Source organism: Colletotrichum destructivum, chromosome 5 (assembly GCF_034447905.1).
Source record: "Colletotrichum destructivum chromosome 5, complete sequence".
NCBI classification, from domain to species: domain Eukaryota; kingdom Fungi; phylum Ascomycota; class Sordariomycetes; order Glomerellales; family Glomerellaceae; genus Colletotrichum; species Colletotrichum destructivum.
Window position 1 is genome coordinate 5,011,879 of NC_085900.1, and position 19,562 is coordinate 5,031,440.

The 19,562-nt window shown below is 56.9% G+C and overlaps 8 protein-coding genes across 8 annotated transcripts; 3 read left to right on the forward strand and 5 right to left on the reverse strand.

Annotated features, from left to right (window-relative positions):
- Positions 1–213: 213 nt before the first annotated feature.
- Positions 214–2,009, reverse strand: CDEST_09072 (Putative major facilitator superfamily, MFS transporter superfamily; the record flags this gene model as incomplete). The annotated part of the gene is made up of 4 exons (XM_062925231.1): positions 214–407; positions 500–926; positions 1,065–1,526; positions 1,617–2,009. 4 exons carry the CDS (start codon positions 2,007–2,009, stop codon positions 214–216), a joined length of 1,476 nt encoding a protein of 491 aa, XP_062781282.1.
- Positions 2,010–3,189: 1,180 nt separating this feature from the next.
- CDEST_09073 (Putative Homeobox domain, Zinc finger C2H2-type) lies at positions 3,190–6,471 on the forward strand. The gene is made up of 2 exons (XM_062925232.1): positions 3,190–5,816; positions 5,908–6,471. The coding sequence occupies exons 1-2, from the start codon at positions 3,193–3,195 to the stop codon at positions 6,011–6,013; spliced, it is 2,730 nt and encodes a 909-aa protein (XP_062781283.1). The 5' UTR covers positions 3,190–3,192; the 3' UTR covers positions 6,014–6,471.
- A 1-nt stretch (position 6,472) lies between these two features.
- Positions 6,473–9,092, reverse strand: CDEST_09074 (Putative major facilitator, sugar transporter, major facilitator superfamily). Its single transcript, XM_062925233.1, has 4 exons — positions 8,856–9,092; positions 8,646–8,774; positions 7,846–8,544; positions 6,473–7,751 (listed from the first exon to the last, which is right to left on the reverse strand). The coding sequence occupies exons 1-4, from the start codon at positions 8,976–8,978 to the stop codon at positions 7,095–7,097; spliced, it is 1,608 nt and encodes a 535-aa protein (XP_062781284.1). The 5' UTR covers positions 8,979–9,092; the 3' UTR covers positions 6,473–7,094.
- A 2,005-nt stretch (positions 9,093–11,097) lies between these two features.
- Positions 11,098–11,349, forward strand: CDEST_09075 (uncharacterized protein; the record flags this gene model as incomplete). The annotated part of the gene is made up of 1 exon (XM_062925234.1): positions 11,098–11,349. The coding sequence occupies one exon, from the start codon at positions 11,098–11,100 to the stop codon at positions 11,347–11,349; it is 252 nt and encodes an 83-aa protein (XP_062781285.1).
- A 668-nt stretch (positions 11,350–12,017) lies between these two features.
- CDEST_09076 (Putative arrestin-like protein) lies at positions 12,018–13,307 on the forward strand (the record flags this gene model as incomplete). The annotated part of the gene is made up of 1 exon (XM_062925235.1): positions 12,018–13,307. One exon carries the CDS (start codon positions 12,018–12,020, stop codon positions 13,305–13,307), a length of 1,290 nt encoding a protein of 429 aa, XP_062781286.1.
- A 37-nt stretch (positions 13,308–13,344) lies between these two features.
- On the reverse strand, positions 13,345–15,809 carry CDEST_09077 (Putative cytochrome P450). The gene is made up of 3 exons (XM_062925236.1): positions 15,299–15,809; positions 13,852–15,089; positions 13,345–13,736 (listed from the first exon to the last, which is right to left on the reverse strand). Exons 1-3 carry the CDS (start codon positions 15,527–15,529, stop codon positions 13,565–13,567), a joined length of 1,641 nt encoding a protein of 546 aa, XP_062781287.1. The 5' UTR covers positions 15,530–15,809; the 3' UTR covers positions 13,345–13,564.
- Positions 15,810–16,722: 913 nt separating this feature from the next.
- On the reverse strand, positions 16,723–18,003 carry CDEST_09078 (Putative arterivirus papain-like cysteine protease alpha (PCPalpha) domain-containing protein). Its single transcript, XM_062925237.1, has one exon. The coding sequence runs from the start codon at positions 17,909–17,911 to the stop codon at positions 16,847–16,849; it is 1,065 nt and encodes a 354-aa protein (XP_062781288.1). The 5' UTR covers positions 17,912–18,003; the 3' UTR covers positions 16,723–16,846.
- A 283-nt stretch (positions 18,004–18,286) lies between these two features.
- Positions 18,287–18,946, reverse strand: CDEST_09079 (uncharacterized protein). The gene is made up of 4 exons (XM_062925238.1): positions 18,850–18,946; positions 18,645–18,796; positions 18,577–18,587; positions 18,287–18,517 (listed from the first exon to the last, which is right to left on the reverse strand). The coding sequence occupies exons 1-4, from the start codon at positions 18,879–18,881 to the stop codon at positions 18,428–18,430; spliced, it is 285 nt and encodes a 94-aa protein (XP_062781289.1). The 5' UTR covers positions 18,882–18,946; the 3' UTR covers positions 18,287–18,427.
- Positions 18,947–19,562: the final 616 nt, after the last annotated feature.

Genomic DNA, 19,562 nt, shown 5'->3' on the forward strand with positions numbered 1-19,562 from the left:
ACACATGTTCCAAAGAAGAATCCACCAGCGCGGGACTACGGCATGTGGGAAGACCCCCGCAATCTTCATCCAGTGTGCTCGTCGCGTCTTGTATGCAGCAGGATAGTGACGAGCCGATGGAATGACTCATGAGAACAGAGAAACAAGCTTCATTCGGTGGGATAGTTCGAATGAGATCTTGCTTCACAAGAGCCTGTGTAGCATTGGGATCGCTTACACTTGCTCGCCATGAGCTTTGTAGTCTTCCTTCGAGGCGATGATGACCACAACATATACAGCAACGGTGGAGAAAAAGACGAATAGAGCGGTGATGGTGCTGAACCAACCCACCCCAATGCTCTCGATGGCCGGCAAGCAGGCCGCAGTCCCGACCGCCGCGATGGCGTATCGAAAGAAGTAGTTGCCGGCTGCCATCAAGGAGCCAAAATCAGAAACAGATTCCGAGCGGGAAAACTTTCGTCGGGGGGGAGGGAGGGGGAGAGAGACTGAGGCCACGTACCTATCACTTCCGCGCTACGGCCCTTGAAGACGTCCAGGCAATAAGCGTTTATACTAGGGAAGGCGATGACTTGGGCGAACCCCTGGACAAACATGCAGACGACAGGCAGCGGGATGCCTCCCTTCTCCTTCTCGATGGCCCAGCCGTAGATGATGATGCAGATCGGGATGACGGCCCCCATTGCCACAAACGAGCTGCGGAGGCGGTCCTCGGGCACGCGTCTGCCTCTCCGCTTCACCCAGAGCCTGACCGTGCGGTCCGCCCACCGGCCCCCCGCATACGTACCGAAGAAGAAGCCACATCCCGGGGCGAGGAAGAATAGGCCCGACTGGAGCGGTGAGGTTAGGTTGAACCGGGGGTTTATGACATATCGGATGGGCGTCAGCAGGGCCTGCATGTTCCAGACTAAAGATGCCGCAGCAATGCCCTGCGATTACAGAGTTTAGTTGGGACTTGGACATTGAGCGGTGACAGAGACTATAGAGACAGAAAAAGAAGACAAAGACGAGAAAAAAAGAAGAAGAAAAAAGAGAAGAAGAAGAAGGAAGAGAGGAGGAACACTTACAGCCACAAACAGTTTCGGAATCAACAAGAGGGCGAGAACGCGGAACGGATTCGCCCATTGCCACACCTGCACGACCTTTGCTTTGGGACCGAGGCCCTTCAGCTCGTCTGCTCGTCTGCGGTGGCTGGTCTCCGGTAGGAACGAGACCGCTAGGATCGTCGTGAGGCCGCCGAGCGCCGACTGGAACCAGAACAGAGCCCGCCAGCTGTGGAAGGTGACGATGACGCCGCCGATGAAGGGGCCGAACGACTGTCCGATCAGAGTGCCGTTGAGGAACCATGCGAGGGCCGTCCCCCGTTCCGTCGGCTTGTAGATGTCGCTGATGCAGGCCGACCCGAGCACGAGGTAGGCCGTCCCGGTGAAGGCCGACAGCATGCGGAAGACGAAGAAGGCGGCAAGGTTGGGCGACAGGGCGGTCCCTACGCAAAAAGCAAAAAATGTGGACGCCGAGATGATGCATGGCTTTTACATTATAGCAAGGGTCAGTCAGTTAACACCATCCTGGTAGGGGCGCGTACGATGGACTAAAACGGAACTCTCCCAAGAACTCACCCACTTGCGTCCGTATACTTGACTCATCGGTCCCCAGAACAAGGTGCTCAGACCCATGAAGAGGATGTAGATGGCGTTGCTGATGTTGATGATGCTTCCCGTCGTCCCCAGGTCGGCGGCGATCTCGGGGATGGCGGCTAGCAGCAGCAGCGAGGACACGGTCGAGGCGACGCCGCCGCACGCGACGACGGCAGTCACGAGCCTCTTCCGGGCCGGCTTGAACCTGGCGTAAATGGCCTCGGTGTCTTGGCGGCTCAGGCCCGCATTGTCGTCGACTGCCGGCAGGATGCTCACGTTCTTCTCCGCGTTGGACGTCTTCGGCGCCAAGTCCGGGGGACCGGGATCGTCTCCACCGGTTGACTCCGACTTTCCGTCATGTTGCTCCCGGGACATTGTCGAGGCTTGGCTATTATGGGGGTAAGAGGCCGGGCGTTCTCATTCAAGCCATACAAGCAGGGCGTGAACTGTAAAAGTGTCGAGGGAGAGTGCAGCTGTCCTGTCAATCTCCTTGCACCAGCGCACACATGTAATGAACATGGGAGGCTCGCGTTTTTTCATCTTTTTATCGATCGACGGGGATTTTCGGCAAAGAGACAAAGCTGCCCGAACGGGATTTCTCCATCGCCCTCCCCTCAGAAAACGTCGAGATCGTTCCTCTTGAGCTCAGTAATCCGAGGTCGGTGAGCTGCCCGACTAATCAACAAACCGGAGCAGTCCGCCAGCCCACTGATGGATGACCTCCCTCCCCCAGCCGACGGAGCAATCCCCCGCGAACAAGGGGTTTGGATTTACAGACATTGCAATTGGATAGCCAGGTACGGACGTTTCCCGAGGATTCAGCATGCGCGTCTCGCTTTTTGTGATGCAATCGACCCTCGGCGCGGTACAAGGGCCAACGAAGCGCTCCGAGATCGGCCGGAGCCGAAGCACGACGGGCTCGGTCGCCGAGTCAGGAGCCGAGACCGGCCATCATAGGGCCGCGGCCGGCTTGCCGTTCTGCCGTTCTGCCGGGCTCGACCCATCCATCAGCCGATTCTCTACTTTCAAGTAGCGATACGGTTTGTAAGACTAAGCCGACCTCATAGGATCTACCACCTATTGAAGAGTAGTCTGTCTTGCTGGAGGTGTATACACTTAGGGTCACGGCAACTGACTGACGGAAGGGCACGTCAATCTGCTTCAATTATACTCCCCATCTCACTCACTTTGAGGGTTGATTTTGAATCAATGGTTACATTCAGATGGAATCCAGATATCCCACTTGTTTGGACTACCAGTACAGAGCATACTCATCTCAGAATCTGCCTCTCGGGAACATCCTTACGGATATAGATAGTATCACAGCCCTGTATTAATCATCATGTGGCACAGGATGCCCCCGCGTGGCGCACGTCAGGGTCCAGGATGGTGAGTACGGTGGGGTTTGTGTTGCCCAACATGACTCTTCGTCATCAGCAACGCCAACAATCGGGAAAAACATTGATCCTGATGCTGCCAACTAGTCGAGCACTAACAGATGTATCCTTCCCCTTGTTGGTAAGCTGCATCTCTCAAGCACTTACACATAACTCATACAATGGACAAGGAGACAGGGGCAGCCAATGGCGCGCTGACTCTCGGCTTTGACGACTACACCGCCGCTCTCGAACTCAATTCCATCACCTCCAACTTTGTCGACAATAACCAACTCGACATTGCGACTTTTGGGGCTGAGCAAGACGGGTTCACTTATGACAACCCGGGTGGGGGGAGAGTGTCTGGAACCGATCTCGGCACCCTGGGCATCGACTCATCCTATCAAGATGCATTCGGCTTCGGTGCCGCCATGGCCGGTTCCTCCATGCAGGATATCAACATGAACCTCACCGACAGGCAACCGATGAATGGGACTTTCGACGAACCGGGCGTCTTCATGTTCTCTGAAGCCTTCGGAGACGGCGAGCCGATGGGTCATCTCTTCAACTACGACCAGAACGTCGTCGCGCAAACCCTGCAGCCATCAGACGCGACGACGCCGCCCAAGATCGGCACCCGGTTCTCGTCAAAGTCGCTGCGCGTGCTGAAAACCTGGCTGGCGAACAACAACCATCACCCGTATCCCACGGCCGAGGACATGGAGATGCTGCAGCGGCAGACGGCTCTCAGCAGACAGCAGATCACCAACTGGCTCGCCAACACACGGAGACGCACGCGGTTCAAGGTGCCGCCGAAGCGCCCGCCATCGCCGGCCGTCACGTCGGCGAGGACCCTGCCGATCAACATCCCCCAAGGCGGCATCCTCCCCGAGGCCTTGCACAATTTGAACCCGCTCGAGCGTTGGCAAGTCTCGCCCCCCGAACACGAGCCCGCGTCAGTCTCCGCCATCGCCCACGCCGTCTCGGGCTTCTCGTCGGACGGCGAAGACCTGGCCGACAAGTCCCTGACCGACAGCGTCCCCCCCGCAAGGTCGTTGTACGGCCACTCGTCGGCGAGCAGCGCAGGCACATCGCACTCCAGCAGAAGCTCGGCCAACTCGGCATACTCGCACAACTCCCGCTCCTCGCTGAGGTCGCTCGACCCCTTGGGGGCGTCGGCCGTCAGGAGACGACGGCGCAGAGCCGTGGCCAAGCGCCCCGAGCCGCAGGGCACCGGCACGCTCTGGCAGACGGCGAGCACTTACCAGTGCACCTTTTGCACCGAGACGTTCAAGACGAAGCACAACTGGCAGCGTCACGAGAAGTCTCTGCACCTGTCCCTCGAGCGATGGGAGTGCGCGCCAACCGGGCCCACGGTCCCCGACGCCAGCGGGCAGCTGGTGTGCGTCTTTTGCGGCGAAGCGGACCCGGACAAGAGGCACCTCGAGAAGCACAACTACCAGGCGTGCCGAGACCGCCTCTCGGAGGACCGGACGTTCTACAGAAAGGACCACCTCCAGCAGCATCTGAAACTCGTGCACGAAGCCAAGTTCCTGAGATGGCCCATGGGGGACTGGAAGTACGAGAGCGAGGTGATCCGATCCCGGTGCGGCTTCTGCGGCTGGTCGATGACGACCTGGAACGACCGCATCGACCATCTGGCGGAGCATTTCAAGGATGGCAAAACGATGGCGGACTGGCATGGCGACTGGGGCTTTGACGATGCTGTGCTCAAGATGGTCGAGAACTCGATGGCTCCGTGTAAGTGCCCCGAGTCAGGTCCCCCCCCCGGCACACACAAACACACAAGCAACACAAACCGTCAACAATCCACTCACTCACTCCGACATCTAGACATGATTCACATGGAACGCTACTCGCCGTGGCCGTTCACGACGAAGCAGGGCGTGCCGGAGACGCCGCCCAACGCCTTTGAGCTCATCAAGCTCGAGCTCGAGCACTTCTCCGCCGAGCACCTCACCACCAAGGACCGCACGCCCACCAGCACGGAGCTGCTGTACGAGAGCTGCTGCGTCATCTTTGGGTGCGACTCCCTGTCCTTCTCCAAGCGGCCCGCCACCTCGACGCAGTCCTGGCTGCGCGACCTGCTCATGTCGTCCGAGCCCGTCGTGCAGCAGGCGCGCATCCGGCCCATGAAGGACAACTCCAAGTCCCGCTTCACGTACCTCAGCATCAACGGCAAGGCCAACATCTTCGAGGCGTGCGGCCTGGAGGAGCAGCTGCTCAACTTTGTCGACCTCTCCAAGATGGTGGAGGCCCGGCTCTCGGACGAAGAGCTGCAGAGCGAGGCCTGCAGCATCGTGGAGCGCACCGAGGCCGCCTCGCTGCATCCCTCGGCCGCGTTTGCGAGCTTCCTGATCGATCTCATCAAGGGCTCGAGTCACTGGCTCGCAGCTTTCCGCCAACGCGCCAACCTCCCCCCTTCCAGAGCTTCTAGCACGCCGCGATCTGATCCGAAGGCTCCAGAATCGTCGGATTCTGTCCCGATGATCGACTCCCAACAAAAGCCCGCCTCCAACAGCACGCTGGACCCGACGCAACCTGCCAGCAGTCCTACTGCCACCACCACTGTCGCCGCCGCCACCTTCAGCCCAGGATCCGGCATCAAAGGGGGGGACGCGGCCGCCCCGTCCACGTTCTTCGTGAACGAGGACAACTGTTACAGAAAATTGGTCCGGGAGTTGACGCGGTTCGTGACCATCACGACCTCGCCGCGAAACCCCAACAGACGGATCCCGACAGACGCGGAACTGCAGCACCAGGCGCGGTGGATCTCATTTGAAGAGTAAGCATTCGGTTTTCCCCTCCTTGACGTCACGCAAAGTCACGTTGGCAAGCGTCACAGAGCTGATGAGAGGTATTTGGGCACACTTTAGTGACGATCCGTGGAACCAAACGCCGGCCGACAACGCAGATTGGCTTCGAGATTTCAAGCGCGAGATGGGGATTCTGGATGGTGAACTAAGTCCGAGCCAGGGGTGACGTTTCTCCAAGTCCTTTGCGAAAGGTTCCCGGCCGTAGGGCCCCATCCACTCCTCGCGGTTTTAATGACTGACATGATTGGGAAATGAAGAAATGATTGTTACGGCGACATCGCCGACTCGAGGCGCGCCCTTTGCTGTGGGCACAGGTGGATGACATGGACGACATGGAGGGGAGCGGGCGTAGGGAGCAATTGACATGGTTTTTATGGGCCCGCAACATGCAGCTTTGGCGCCAGATCACGTCTAGTTTCATGATGAAAGAGGCACCGCTGTCCGGCGCCAATTTGATTATTGATACGGGATGTCATTGCCAGTGACATGCTCCATCCTCTAGGCTGGGATGCAGCCCAATAAATCCACACAAAGACTAGGTGAAAGGGAGGTGCTCATCTCAGCTTGTACTCTTTCTCGAATCGCTCTGCCGAACATGATTTACAACATGTCCTTGGTTTGCCCTTAGGTTGTGTTGGATCACGAAAACATCACAAAATCATGAATCTGCCCCTGGCAGCATCCGCGGCTTGCGTCACATTGGGCAGTGGTGTTTTTGGGTCTGGGGTAGGGAGGCATGAAACCGGAGGGTGAGCTCATGCATTCGTTGGGAATGCTACCTATAGAATGCCAGTTTGGCCAATTATCTCCAATACAATTATTAGACCCGCTACCTCAAGGAAACAGTTTCCCAAGAATGGTCGAATCATCCAAACCTATGCGCATACCCATTAACTTCGTTGACGTCGGGTCGTTAAACGCCCGGAGGCGACCTCGTCGAGATGCCGGGCATCGGCGGCGAAATCCCGGGCAGGTGGAGTCATCCGGCAGGGCCGTGGCCGGGGCCGGGGCCGGCGTTTCGGTTCCCACCAAACGGAACCGGTCCAGCTCACCTCCGCCGTTGATGGCTCACACATCAACACCGTCGTCAATCTCTTTAATATGCCCATAATGTCGAGACATTCTGTAATCTGGTCCCCCTTTCGCCGCGCTAATTTTCAGTTCGTAAAATCGTGGAAAGCCTCCGTTAAGAGAGACAAGAATAAAAAAGAAGTAAAGAAATGAAGAAAACCCACGACAGAGATTCCCTACCGTGACCTGTCTACCGAATCGGTCTTGACGCCGAAACGGGACGCGATCCCCTCGTGAGATATCCCTCCAAAGTTTAGTCTCATCCAATCGCTCAGGTAGCGCCTCCAGCTCTCGTCTACCGTCCCGTCCAACACGGCGCGCATGTTGGGGGTATCCGTGTGCTTCTTCCCGTCGAACAGGGCGTCAATCTCCTCGAGTGTCTTTCCCTTAACCTCGACCCAGTACCACCAGATGAAGGCGAAAAAGAGTATGTTCCACGCGCCGTTGATGATGTACAGCCAATGTCCAATAGCCTCCAACGCCGCCGGGAATGCAAAGTTGCCCGCGATGCCCGTGACGCAGACGATGAAGCTGAACATGCTCATCCCCTGGGCCCGTATCCTGAAATAGAGCATCTGGGCGGGCACGAGGAAGAGGATGGGTATCCAGCCGAAAGAGTAGGAGATCGAGAAGACGAATATGCTAAAGACCGTGGCCCAGATTCCGGGAGCGTAGTTGGAGTCTCCGTAGAATTTCGTGAGGATGCCGATCATGAACAGCCCGATAGTCAGCCCGGCGGTGCTGATGAGCGCGACAGCTTTCGTCCCCCACTTGTTCGTGTAGTAGCTCCCGATGATGGAAAAGACCAGGGCGCTTGCGTTGAGGCCTACGTTCTGCAAGATCAAACCGTTAGCTCTGCCGGGGGGGGGGGGGGGGGGGGGCGTTCATCCGTGCGGGCGTGTGATGTGAAGGGACAAGCCCACTTACCACGAGCAGTTGGGAGCCTTCATTGTTCACCCCGGCGCTACTCAGCATTTTCCCAATGTTGTACATGACAAAGATGTTCCCGGTCAGCATGGAGAAGAGGGCGCAGGTGGCCGTGATGATGAGCCTCTTCCGTGCTCCTCGGTTCCGCAGAACCTCCTGGCTCGACATCGGGTCCCGCTCGTACTCGATCGTCTCGTAGATCTGCCGGAACTGCAGCCGCACAATGTCGTCTCGTATGTTACCGTTCGCGTTGGTCTGGGCCAGCACAAGCAGCGCCTCCTGCGTCCGTCCCTGATCCATCAACCAGCGCGGGCTCTCGGGCATCCACGGCAGCAGGGCGACGCACCACAGCCCCCAGATTCCCTGTACGAGGCTCGGCAGCCGCCACGCCCAGGTGCTGTCGAGCCTGAAGGACGTGTAGGTGACGCCCGCCGCAACGAGGGCACCCACGTAGAAAAAGTCGTCGAACAGGGACAACCCCCAAACGCGGTACTCCCACGGCAAGGTCTCTGCGAGATAGGCCGAGCCGGAAATGACGGAAGCCGTCGTGCCGAATCCAATGAGAATCCGGGCCACGCAGAACATGGCGATGTGTTGCGCGGCGCCCTGTAGAACGGCGGCGAACACTGTGATCATGGCCGACCAGAACAGTCCGAAGCGCCGGCTATACACATCCGTCACCCAGCCCCAGCAGAGGCACTGCAGTCTTGGTTAGTTTCGAGGAGCCAGTATGACAGCTTGGGGCATCCGAAGATTCGTTGTGATCCGGCATGTGTGCAGTCAGTCAAGGCATCACTCACGGAAAGAGCTCCGCCGACGTAGTTGGTGGCGATGTTGAGAGAACGAGTAGCGGTCGTCAGCTGGAAGTACTCGGTGTACTGCGGCAGGATGTTCATGCCGCCCATCATCGCGCCGTCATAACCCTGCATCTGAGACGGTGGAAAAAGGTTTTCGACATCAGCCTGGCTTCACACCAAGAGTGAAAGGGGGGAGCTGGGAAGCCAACTCACGGCTGCGGTGATCAATGTGCACGCGAGCAACATCGCGACGTTGCCCTTTTTCGATATCGGCTGCCATGTCGGCGTTTTGAAGGGAAGAATGTTCCCCTTGGACCAGGAGCATAACGGCGACATCTCTCACTTCTCTTCCACCTTGGGTGGGCTAAAAGGCCCTCTGGAGCGTGAAGAGGTCGCTGCGTGTTCCGATTCCGACTGATTTTTTTCGTTCAGACATCCGTTCTTGTGGTGTGAGAAGACGAGAGTTCGAGGAGCATTGAGGGGCGCGGCCGAGGATTGGGGTTGTATAACAGCCGCGGAGATGGCGAATGTGCCACCAGCTCCACTGTTTTGAATTCACCAGTCCTCACACACCGCGAACCATGAAGCTTATCGCGGAGGGGAGTTGGGGCGTTTGAAGAACGGACGGTGTTGCGCAAGGAGGGTGTGTACATGGTAGCATCTTGGCATATTGGCATGTTGGCATGTTGACATATCAGCATCCCCTCCCCTGAGTCGATGAGTTGTGGCAGCGCCACAGCTCATCTCGTGGCCAAGATCTAGTCGCGTTCTTCGAGCGCCTTCGAGGCCGACCGAATCGTCTTCTATTCGAGAAGAATCATGGATGACGGCGGCTTTGTTATCCCGTCGGGTGCTGCTTCAAAGTCAACCGGGACAGTTTTAAGCAACTCTGTTTCATCGCACTTCTACTCCGCACGCTACCTTGAAAGTGGCTGATTATCGGACAACTTAGACGTATTTTCCCATGTCCCTGGTTGGCTGAACTCCACACGAGGGTTGAATGGCGTGAAGCCAAACAAAACCCCTTTTCCTGGCGGGTTACTAGATCTGGTGTTGTTACGTACCCTTGGACCTCCCAATTAGTTTAGGCCGTTTCATCATCTCTGCTGGCTCGGGACTTGACCGGTTTGCGTTGCCTGAGTTCACTGATCCAACATCCAAAACTGGGTTGCTCCGTCGATGTAATAAGCCACCACCAGGCGTTCAACCATCCCAAGACTGGTATGTCATTCGCCGTGGAAGCCATATGGTCGGAACGACGCTAATTAAACAGCAAAGAGGAGACAAGCGATTGTTTTAATTCTCAAAGAAAGATGCTGGGCCACTCCCGCTAGTCTGACGACGCCTAGCCCAGAGAGGAGCTGGCACACAGGCGTCAAAGAATTCATGGCCGCCACCGTGGATACGAGCTGGCCGTGAGGCTCTTCAATATCCGTGAACGCGTCCACCGCCCAAAGCATGTGGTCTAGAACTTATGCTGGGCCCGGCATGGCATGCCTGCCATGTGACTCTATCCGATCAAAATATCAAGTGGACACGCGGCTTCTTGTATCCTTGTCTCTGCCAAACGGGAAAATTCCCGTTCGCTGGCCAGCTTTTTCGGGTCATTCCGTTGTCGTAGTCGACTTCGCAAAGTATAGATGAATCTATGAGACCGAGTCAGAGCTAGTCGACAATCATTCCCAGGCTCCGGGTGATGAAAAGCAGGCAGACCACGGGGCTTAATGTTTTCTCTGCCATTCGTCACCAAGGTCTCTGAAGAAAAGTCAGCTGTTAATGGAAAATATATTCCGACTGGGAACAAACCCAATCAAGCAGCGCGTGCTGCATGTTGAACCGAGCCACATATTCTGGGCGATAGACTTTAGGCGCCCCCGGGCTGACATGTTCTCAAACGAGATGGAGGGTTACTTAGAATGGCTGGATTGGTAGACATCAAGCTGAAAAGAGAGATGACTGTTTTTCCAAATTACAATTTTTCATTTCACAAGCGCCCCGGTCAGGCCGAAACGATACAGCCTTCAGCAGTTTGGACCGAAGAAGAACGAAACAGGATGATGCTGTTCAAATCGGTATCAACGGAGCGGACGAACCGGAAGACATGAAGCGACCCCGACATCTCGCCTACGATGTCCATCGCAGGCCATCTTAACCTTCGAGGACGATGCCGCCTAGAAAGCTTGAGTCCTCCCACGGTGCCTACGAGATGTTCTTCTTCAGGCCGCCAGCTTCGATTCCCACGAGGTTGACAGTTGCGAATCCGAGGCCTGTGACGCGAAGGCCCCCTTCCCTCCCCCCCAATCATGGATGCATCCCACCGGTGGCCAGAGCCAGAACATGGGACCTCCCATAAGCGTGCCCTCGTGCATGCAGATCAAGAAACCTGTCGTCGCCGTGGTGTCCTCCCACGCAGTTGCCGACAACCTTGAGCTCTACTCTGCTTGGTGACACCCACATGGCCGAGAAAGATGCCCTCTCTGGGGATCTTTTGCGAGTGGTTCGGCGTGCCCCTCACCGGCTGCGGCACGGTCCGGCCGCAGGCCATGGTTGGGCTCGGGCAAGCGCTGGGTATGCTATGCTTCTCACCAACGGCGCAATCTCGGCGCAGGAGGCGATGTTGATGGGCCTCGCGGACAGATTCGTGTCAAGGGTCCGGACGCTGGAGGAGGGGAAGCGACCGGCATCGCGGGGCGGCGTGGCAGCTTAGGAGGGAGGGTGCGTTTATCCTATACGAGTGTTGTGTCCCAGTGGGTTAACGTTCATCGTAATAATACCACAGGCCGAGATCGGGAGATGACAAGTGCGAGATGCTACAAGGGAGGGACATCATGTTCAATAACTTATTTCTCTTACCTCAGCAAAGGGCGCACGAGTGACGTCCGCACCTGAGCGCAAGGGCGTGCGTGGAATCACCTTCATGACGCTTTACGACGGCGACAGGGCTGGGTGTTCGCTTCGGTTCATTCACCCTGATGAAGACTAGACCGGTCAGAATCAAATATGGCGTTGGCTGGGTGCCAAGGGCAATAGGGCACATGTTCGGCATCATGCCATAGTCGCCGGACTATGTGCGCCGTAGTCGGCATGATGGGAGTCATCACATTGGAGTCATACCGTTTAGTTTCCCATGACTCTTGACCATCACACCTCAACTCAGGACTTTATTAAACCAAAAGGCTTTCAAGTTCCTTCCTCAGAAATACACAGTTCAGGCCCTCGAACTGCTTCCCCTCGGCCACCAATCCTCGAGCAAAACATGCCGCACAGCCCCTTCAACGTCCCCGCCATCCCAACTGTTCTTACGCGACAGGAAATGGAAGCAGCCGTGAGCCGAGTCGATCCTACGTTTTTTCTTCGTCAAGAATCATGAAAAGGATGGGAGAAGCCAGGTCGGTGGCTGCCAAGCTCATCGGCATACCGGCGAAGGAAGACATGAACATCTTTATTGACCACCACTATACGTCCAAGATCTACACTTGCGGCTCCACCGTTTCCGGAATTCTGAAGATCGTTCCGCGATGCGATGTTCGATTCGATTTTGTCCAGATCAACTTGCTTGGGAGCGCAGGCATCCATCGGGAACACATCTATGTCACAACCCACAGGACGCATCTCTTCTTACGACTCGATATGCCGGTACCCGAGTCCACATATCCAACGCCAAGATTGTACAGGGCCGGGACAGCTTACACAATTCCCTTTAGATTCACCGTACCTCACAATCTTCCGGAAAACTCGTGTCGTCACCCAGTCGAGTCGGATAGCATACGGAGCCGCCATCTCCAACTGCCGTCCAGCTTGAGGGGCTGGGATAAAGACGACTTGTCTCCCGAGATGACGATTGTAAAATACCTTGTCAGGGCCCAGGTACTCGAACTGATTGGATGCGAGGGAAAGAGGATCCCCGTGGTGAAGATGGAGGCAGAACATCCTCTCAATCTTCTAACGGCGTCACCCGAGGACCCCCCGATGATCATCGCCAAGCACAACGTTCATTTCGCGCTCGAAGAAACGAGAACCTTGCGGGGGAACATACTCACAAGTTCCCCTGGCCGAATTACCGCCAGATCCTCGCAGCCGGAAGCCATACGCCTCAATGCGGACGGACACGGGGCCCGGGGATCGTCCGTCCACATCGAGTTCATCTTCAAGCCGTCAACTGCAGAAGCGCTGCCCCCGGAAGTCACAGTCAACTCCACCAAGATAATGGCATACACCTGGGGCTCGCTGCAGCCGATTAGCAGCTTGCCAGACATGGGGAGCGGCGTTGAGCCCTTTGTCCTGTCAACTCGGGTTGCCATGGACTCTGTCTCGATTGCATCTTGGACAACACACGTCGACCCTCCTGACCGAGAGACGGCAGGGAAGAGCTACAGACATGACTCTCCAGTTACGCACAAGACCTCGATGAAGATCAGCTTCAGGTTGCCGACCTCGACCCACGTCTTCCCGCCGACGTTCTACTCTTGTCTTCTCTCCCGGACATACTGTCTCAATATATGTTTGAGTGCTGGTGGCCGCCGACTGAGGCTGATACTGCCGGTCCAGGTTGCCATGGAGCCGCAAGCTGAGCACACGGAAATGTCGCCAGACGATGAACTACCCACTTGGCAGCAGGCATGTGAATCGATTGCGCGGGGGGGTTACGCGGACGCCGTTGTTTAGTCTAGTCTAGTGTAAATTTCACATCACGATGAGCAATGTAATTCAATATCAACCTGACTGACCTGAGGAGGGCCACGAAATGGGCTTGATGTTCGTGATCGAAACAGGAAAAGCGAAGAGGAGAAGACGCTGCAAGCGGCAAAACTCACGGATGATGGCCGGGGGTTTGTCTCCAAACCCCGACGTCTAGCTCCTCGTTGCGGCCATACTTGGGTTCTCAAAGATTGATTCATTACCTGCGTCCACCGTATTCTCATCTACAAGGTGCCCTTCCTCCGCCTCAGCTCAACCTTTGCGTCCATCGGCGGCACCACCGTCACGCCCACCCACTGCGGTTTCGGCCGTTCGGATATCGGCTTCAAGTCGTAGTTGAGAAGCAGGTTGGCCACCACCATCTTCAGCTCGTGGGCGACGAAGAAGCGGCCGGGGCTTTGTTTATTTCAAAAGTCACGAGTTAGCTTAAGCCCTTGGGGAGGAAATTTGCGTTACAGGAGAGTCAAGTTTCTTCAGGAACCGAGAGACAAAAGTGGGTGTGTGCCCTTACCATGCGTGCCGCCCGTGGCCAAAAGGGAGATGGGCGTCGCTCGTCGTCACCATGCCGAGGTTCTTGAGCCTCAGGCCCTCCTCCAGGCTCCTCTCCGCCTGGGGTTTCGCCTCGTACTCCTCCCTCTGCCGGCTCGTGCGGAAGGCGTCGTACTCGTGCGCGTTGGGGGTGACGTCGTCGTCGTGGTGGAGGCCCTCGAGGTTGACAGTCAGGAACGTGCCCTTGGGGAGGTGCCAGCCCTCCTGCTCGTTGGTGATGCCCTCCTCGGCGACGACTTTGCGCTCCATCAGCGTGCAGCTGAAGTTGCTCAGCCGCTGGCTCTCGCGGATGGCGCTGTCGAGGCGGTAGAGCCTCGAGAGGCCGTTCTTGGTCCAGCGGCCGCCCTCCTCCTTGAGCACGCGCGCCGCCTCTTCCCTGATGCCGTCCATGTACCCCTTGGCCGGGTCGGAGCTCAGCAGGTCGAGCACGATGCCGTGACCGGTGATGACGGTCGTGTGGATGGCGGCGAACTGGATGGGCAAGAGTCGCTTCGAGATGACGTACGGATCGAGCTCGAAGCGGTTGCCTTCCGCCTTGGCCATGCGGATATCCCACGTGATGAAGTCCTCAGGCGCGGCCCAGGTGTCGTAGGCCGGGTCGCCGGCTTCCTTCTTGGCCATGTCGTCGAGCCGCTTGCGTATGACGGGCAGGCTGTGCCTGGCGGCCTTGCGCCACAGCCACCAGTTAGGCAAGGTAATCAGGGGCCCGAGGATAGGCAGCATGATCTGCGGGACCATGTGCAGGGCGAAGCAGTTGAGGATGACCTGGTCGACGAAGGAGACCATGGCCTTACAGAAGCCCTTGTTCCGACAGGTGCCCTCGCCGACGAGGATGCGGTTCGTCACGGGGGGCACGATGGTCAGCCAGGCGTCCCACAGGCTCAGCGTCTTCCAGTTGTCCGTGTCGGTGCCGAAGGCCTCGTCGACGGCGACCGAGACCTCCTCCTCGATGCCGGGGACCAGGGAGCCGAGGTGGCGCGCGAGGCTCCTGTGGATGACGCGCGTGTGCCACACGTCGTCGGCGTAGACCTTGCCGAGGAAGTTGTAGTCGCTGTAGAGCACATCGTTGTGGGCCTCGTGCGCGGAGACGGCCGAGTCCGGGTACTCGAGCAGCCACTTGGTGAGGGATCGCGGGATGATGATGTCGGGGGCCCGGCTCGCGGCAGCGGGGACGACGAAGGCGCGGTTCTGCTTGTTGTACTGCGTTTTTGCCGCGATGCGCGTCAGTTGCCGGGGCTTCAAGGACGAAGGAAGAGGGAGGGAGGAAGGGAGCGAGGGAGCGAATAGACAAGACTCATCAAACCCCAGACCGGTGTTCGGATGAGCAGTGTGGTACGGTGTGTAGTGTGCGGTGGGTAGTATGCGGTATGTAGCATGCGGTATGTAGTATGCGAACGAACAGAACGAACCTTGTGGTAGCCCTCAATGACCCAGTCGCGGTAGCGAAAGACGTAGTAGCAAAAGTTCTTGACTCCGGCGACAGTGCCCTTGCCGTAGCCGACGACGGGGATGTTCTCCGGGTACGTCGGCTTCCAGATGTGGTCGAGCACGAGGAGGCCGACAAAGACGAACAAGATGGAGCCGAAGACGCGCCCGGGCGTCAGCGACTCGGTGATTTGGGCGTGGAGGCTGCCGGCCATTCTCGCGAGTAAAGCAGCAGACAGACAGACGGACGGAGAGACGGACGCAGAGGGAGGACGGGCTAAGCAGACTGGAGCGGCGGTCCGGGGCTTCTAACTGGTTGTACCGGGCATTGTAGTCTCTCTATAGCTCTCTCTCTGGGTGTGTGTGTCTCTCTGTATCTTCTCTCTCTCTCTCTCTCTCTCTCTCTCTCTCTCTCGTGTGTGTGTGTGTGTGTGTACCAACAAGGACGAGTGAGTCGGGAAAAGCTGAGAGAGAGGGCGGATGGATGGCTTGGAGTTGCATTGTGGAAAAGGGAAAAAAAAGTCCGGAGCTTTCCCCAGCTCCAACAGACGCATTAGGAGTCGAGAATTGGTAATTCATGCTTGGCCGCGCCCTGGCTTCAGGCTTCGGGGGGTTCATGACGCGCTTGGCTTGCATAGCTTGCATGGATGGCATGGGTGGCCATGGCATGGCGTCCATCTGCCATGCCGCTTTCATCCTTGCAAACTACTCCAACTATTCGTCCCGTCCTCTGTGCTCAGTACCCTGTACCTCCGTCAACTATCCAACAGTCAGCCCATCAATCAGCCCATCAGCCCATCACTTCACCACCTCCCTCGGAGAACACCTCGATGGTTAAGGTCCTGAGGGATGTTTGCTCGCTACCCGATCTCTTTCTTTGCTCGCAAGAGTCTCATTGGAAGCTAGCGAGCCTGCTCAAACCGTAGACACACACACACACACACACACCCTGTAAATCCCTCCGTCCCCAGGGGGCACGATTCAGCACTAACAGCATGAGACCGCCTCCTGGCTGAAGGTCGGTTAAGACACCACACGGCGCGCCGGGAGCTTCAACGAGATGGCACGTACCTGAAACAGATCCCAGCGCGTCGAACCTTGCTGGACAGGGTTAGGCTTATTGGTGTCGTCTCCACCGTCACGTTCCTCCCCAGGTGAAGCTCTCATGAGACAGATCGTCAGTGGCTTGGATGGGAGATGGTCTTTGGCCAACATGTCATGTTTGCTCACGGTTGGGCGATGAGGATGACATGGCACCGAGACCCAGCAGACTCTTATTTTAATACATAGCTTTCTCTCTGTAATAAAAGTAAGAGTCCTGAGAACCTAGCCTTCCAGAGAAATAACCCATCGCAGTTAATACAACAAGACTCACACGTGATGGCAGACTCTTCATTCAAACGCTAACATCTCAGAGGATGTATTACTCTGATTTGATTCTTAATAATTTCTTGACTTGACATCCCGGGTGCCACTATGTCGCCATGGCAGGAGGCGATGCCGTTTACTCATGTGTTCTCCCCTCACCTCACTCACCCCAGCCGAAGCTTTGCGACCCTCCCGCGCGATCCGGACGCCCAGCAGACTCGGCCTGGAAGACATTCGACGCTGTCAAAGGAGCCCGTATCAAAGGTCCTCCACGTCCTCCCGCTGTCGAGTGTGATATCAGACCCAGAAGGCCCGACGGCGACGGCCACTCCGCACAGCCCCGGCGCCCATGCCGCTCCCGATCGGTAACCGCCCGGAAACACCTCCGATGCCGTCCACGTCTCTCCGCCGTCCTCCGACCACGCTGCTGTGTGAGCCGATCCATTCGCCGCGTTGAAGTCGCCGCCCGTCGCAATGCCGTGAACCGCGTCTCTGAAGCGTACCGAGAACACCCCGGCCGACGCACCGCCGGCAATCGCACTGCCTGACGCCTCCCATCGGTGTCCGTCCGGACTCCGGAAGACTCTTCCCGGGTCGACGCCGCCGGATGCCAGATACCACCGCCCCGCCGCCGTCGAGATGCAGGTCCCGCTGGCGGCGAACCCGAACTCTCCTTCCAACGCGGGCGCCATGCCGCTGGGGTCCACGAGGTTCCACGACGCGCCCCCGTCGCCCGTCTCCATCAGCCGAAACTTGCCGTCGACCGGGTCGCTGACCGCAAACCCCCTTGTGTCGTCCTCGAAGTCGATGCAGTTGAAGAAGGCGGCCGGCTCGTCGTTGGTGAAGGTTCGCGTCCACGACTTACCGCCGTCGGCGGTGATGTAGACGCGCGAATCCGTGCCTTCGCCGATTGATAGGATCACGGCCTTTTCGGCCGAGAACGCCTGGACGTCGCGGAACTGCAGCTCGACGTCGTCGCCCGTGAGCTCCGGCCCGACGGATTCCCAGGACGCGCCGCCGTCGATGGTCCGTAACACAGTGCCCCCCGTCCCGGACACCCAGGCGATCCTGTCCGAGACTGGGGACAAGCCTCTGAATTGCTGCTGGCTACCCGTCGGCAGGATCTCCCAGCTCAGTGTAAGGTTCCGAGGAGTGACGATGCCTCTTGCTGTGAGAGGCGAGGCGCCGGCAAGCGTTGCCAGGCCACATGCGAGAAGTTGGACCAACATGATGGCTACAGTTTGCTTGCGACAAAACAACCAGTGCTCTAGAGTGATGAAGCTTATCCAACACAACCCCGTGAACTCGATCGACACCGAGGGACTTGTCTTTCAACGTGCAAGGCGGGGTTGTCCTTAACCAGCCCCCTCATTTTGCAGATAACCAGACATCAACATCCTTTCCGCAGATCATGGACGACCTTCCATTTCGGGCCACCCGCCTAGCACTCATTCAATGGTCCGACCCCACAGAACTGCTTCTCCCATGATCCCGGGTGTTTGTGTTCTGGCGTTGGTCGTCTCTGTGGTCCCTCTCTGACAGAACACCGGGAAGCTTCAACTTTCCTGGGCATGGCGTGTCACATCGCATTCATCCAGTAGCGCAACCGAGAATCATTCCTTTGCTTCGTTTCCTAACCGGTATACTGATAAAGGCATGCAGTGCCACGAACCTGCCTTTGTCCAGAAACCCATCCCGCGTCCCTCCTCCAACAGTACTTCTAAACCCTCCCGCCTGTTCACCAACTAAATGCAGCCTGTGGTCGAGAGGCCGGGAAGTTCTAAGCAGTCATCTTGGAAATGGTCCTCTCTAACCGGGTCGGCAGCAACGATGCACTAAATGCGTTAGCCCCCGTCGCCTCGTCTTCTTGTTTCTTGTCTATTGAGTAGCTTACCGCGTTGCCATCTACGAAATTTGTTAGCTATGCTCATGGATTTTAAAAGAGAGAAAGTGTCGACTCACCCATATAACCTTGGTCCACACAAGCCTGTGCGGTCCATTGGACATTCACCCGCTGCTCAAATGGAGGAGCGTTTGGGCTGAGGTCCTGGACCGAACAGTAGCACTTCTTCAAGACAACCTGCGCCGAGACAACCGTTGACAACATCAGGGCGCTTGAGGATGTCAGCTGTTTCTTCGCCATAGCGGTTGGCTGATTCGGACTCACATGGCTGGTAGTAGCTTCGTTGTAGATACCATTGTGTCGTGAGTGCTTCGTGTAAATGTTCTGCTTGATGGTGGTAGTAATGCAAGTTGAGAGAGAGAGCCGGCGTGACTGAGTCTGATGGGTATGGTTGACCTTTTATGGTTCTCTGTGAGCCACCCCCTTAGGGCCGTTTGACTGCTGCATGGTAGTGCTACATGTTGACAGAGTTTTGAATTCCTCGGCACGCAACATTCAGAAATTGGATTAGAGACTCCCCAAAGCCGAGTCTGAAGATATCGTGCTGATCTTCAATCGGCAGACAATGGTTTGGCAACGCCAAGGCCGACAAAGTTTAAAAACACTTAATTTGACTCCGGAACAGTCTGTTCGCATTCGGATGTAGCTATCTCAATTACTTAAATCGCCCTGAGACGGCAAGTTGGCAACTGCACCAGTGAGTTATTGTTCGAGTCAAACGTGGCTGAGCTGTTGACTTACAAAGCCATCTATCTCTTTGACTCTACTGACACTCTATTTTTACCAGGCATTACATCTGATGCACTAAAGTATAAACTGCAAACCTGGCCCTGGAGGCCACTCTAGGTATTGTAGCTGTAGTAGTCTTGGTGACACAGCCCTCCGAGCAGCTATCAAGGAGAGGGCTTCACAGGCCCTTGAACAGATGACATATCAGCCTAACGTAATTGGCTAATGCCCTGCACTGGAGGCATCTT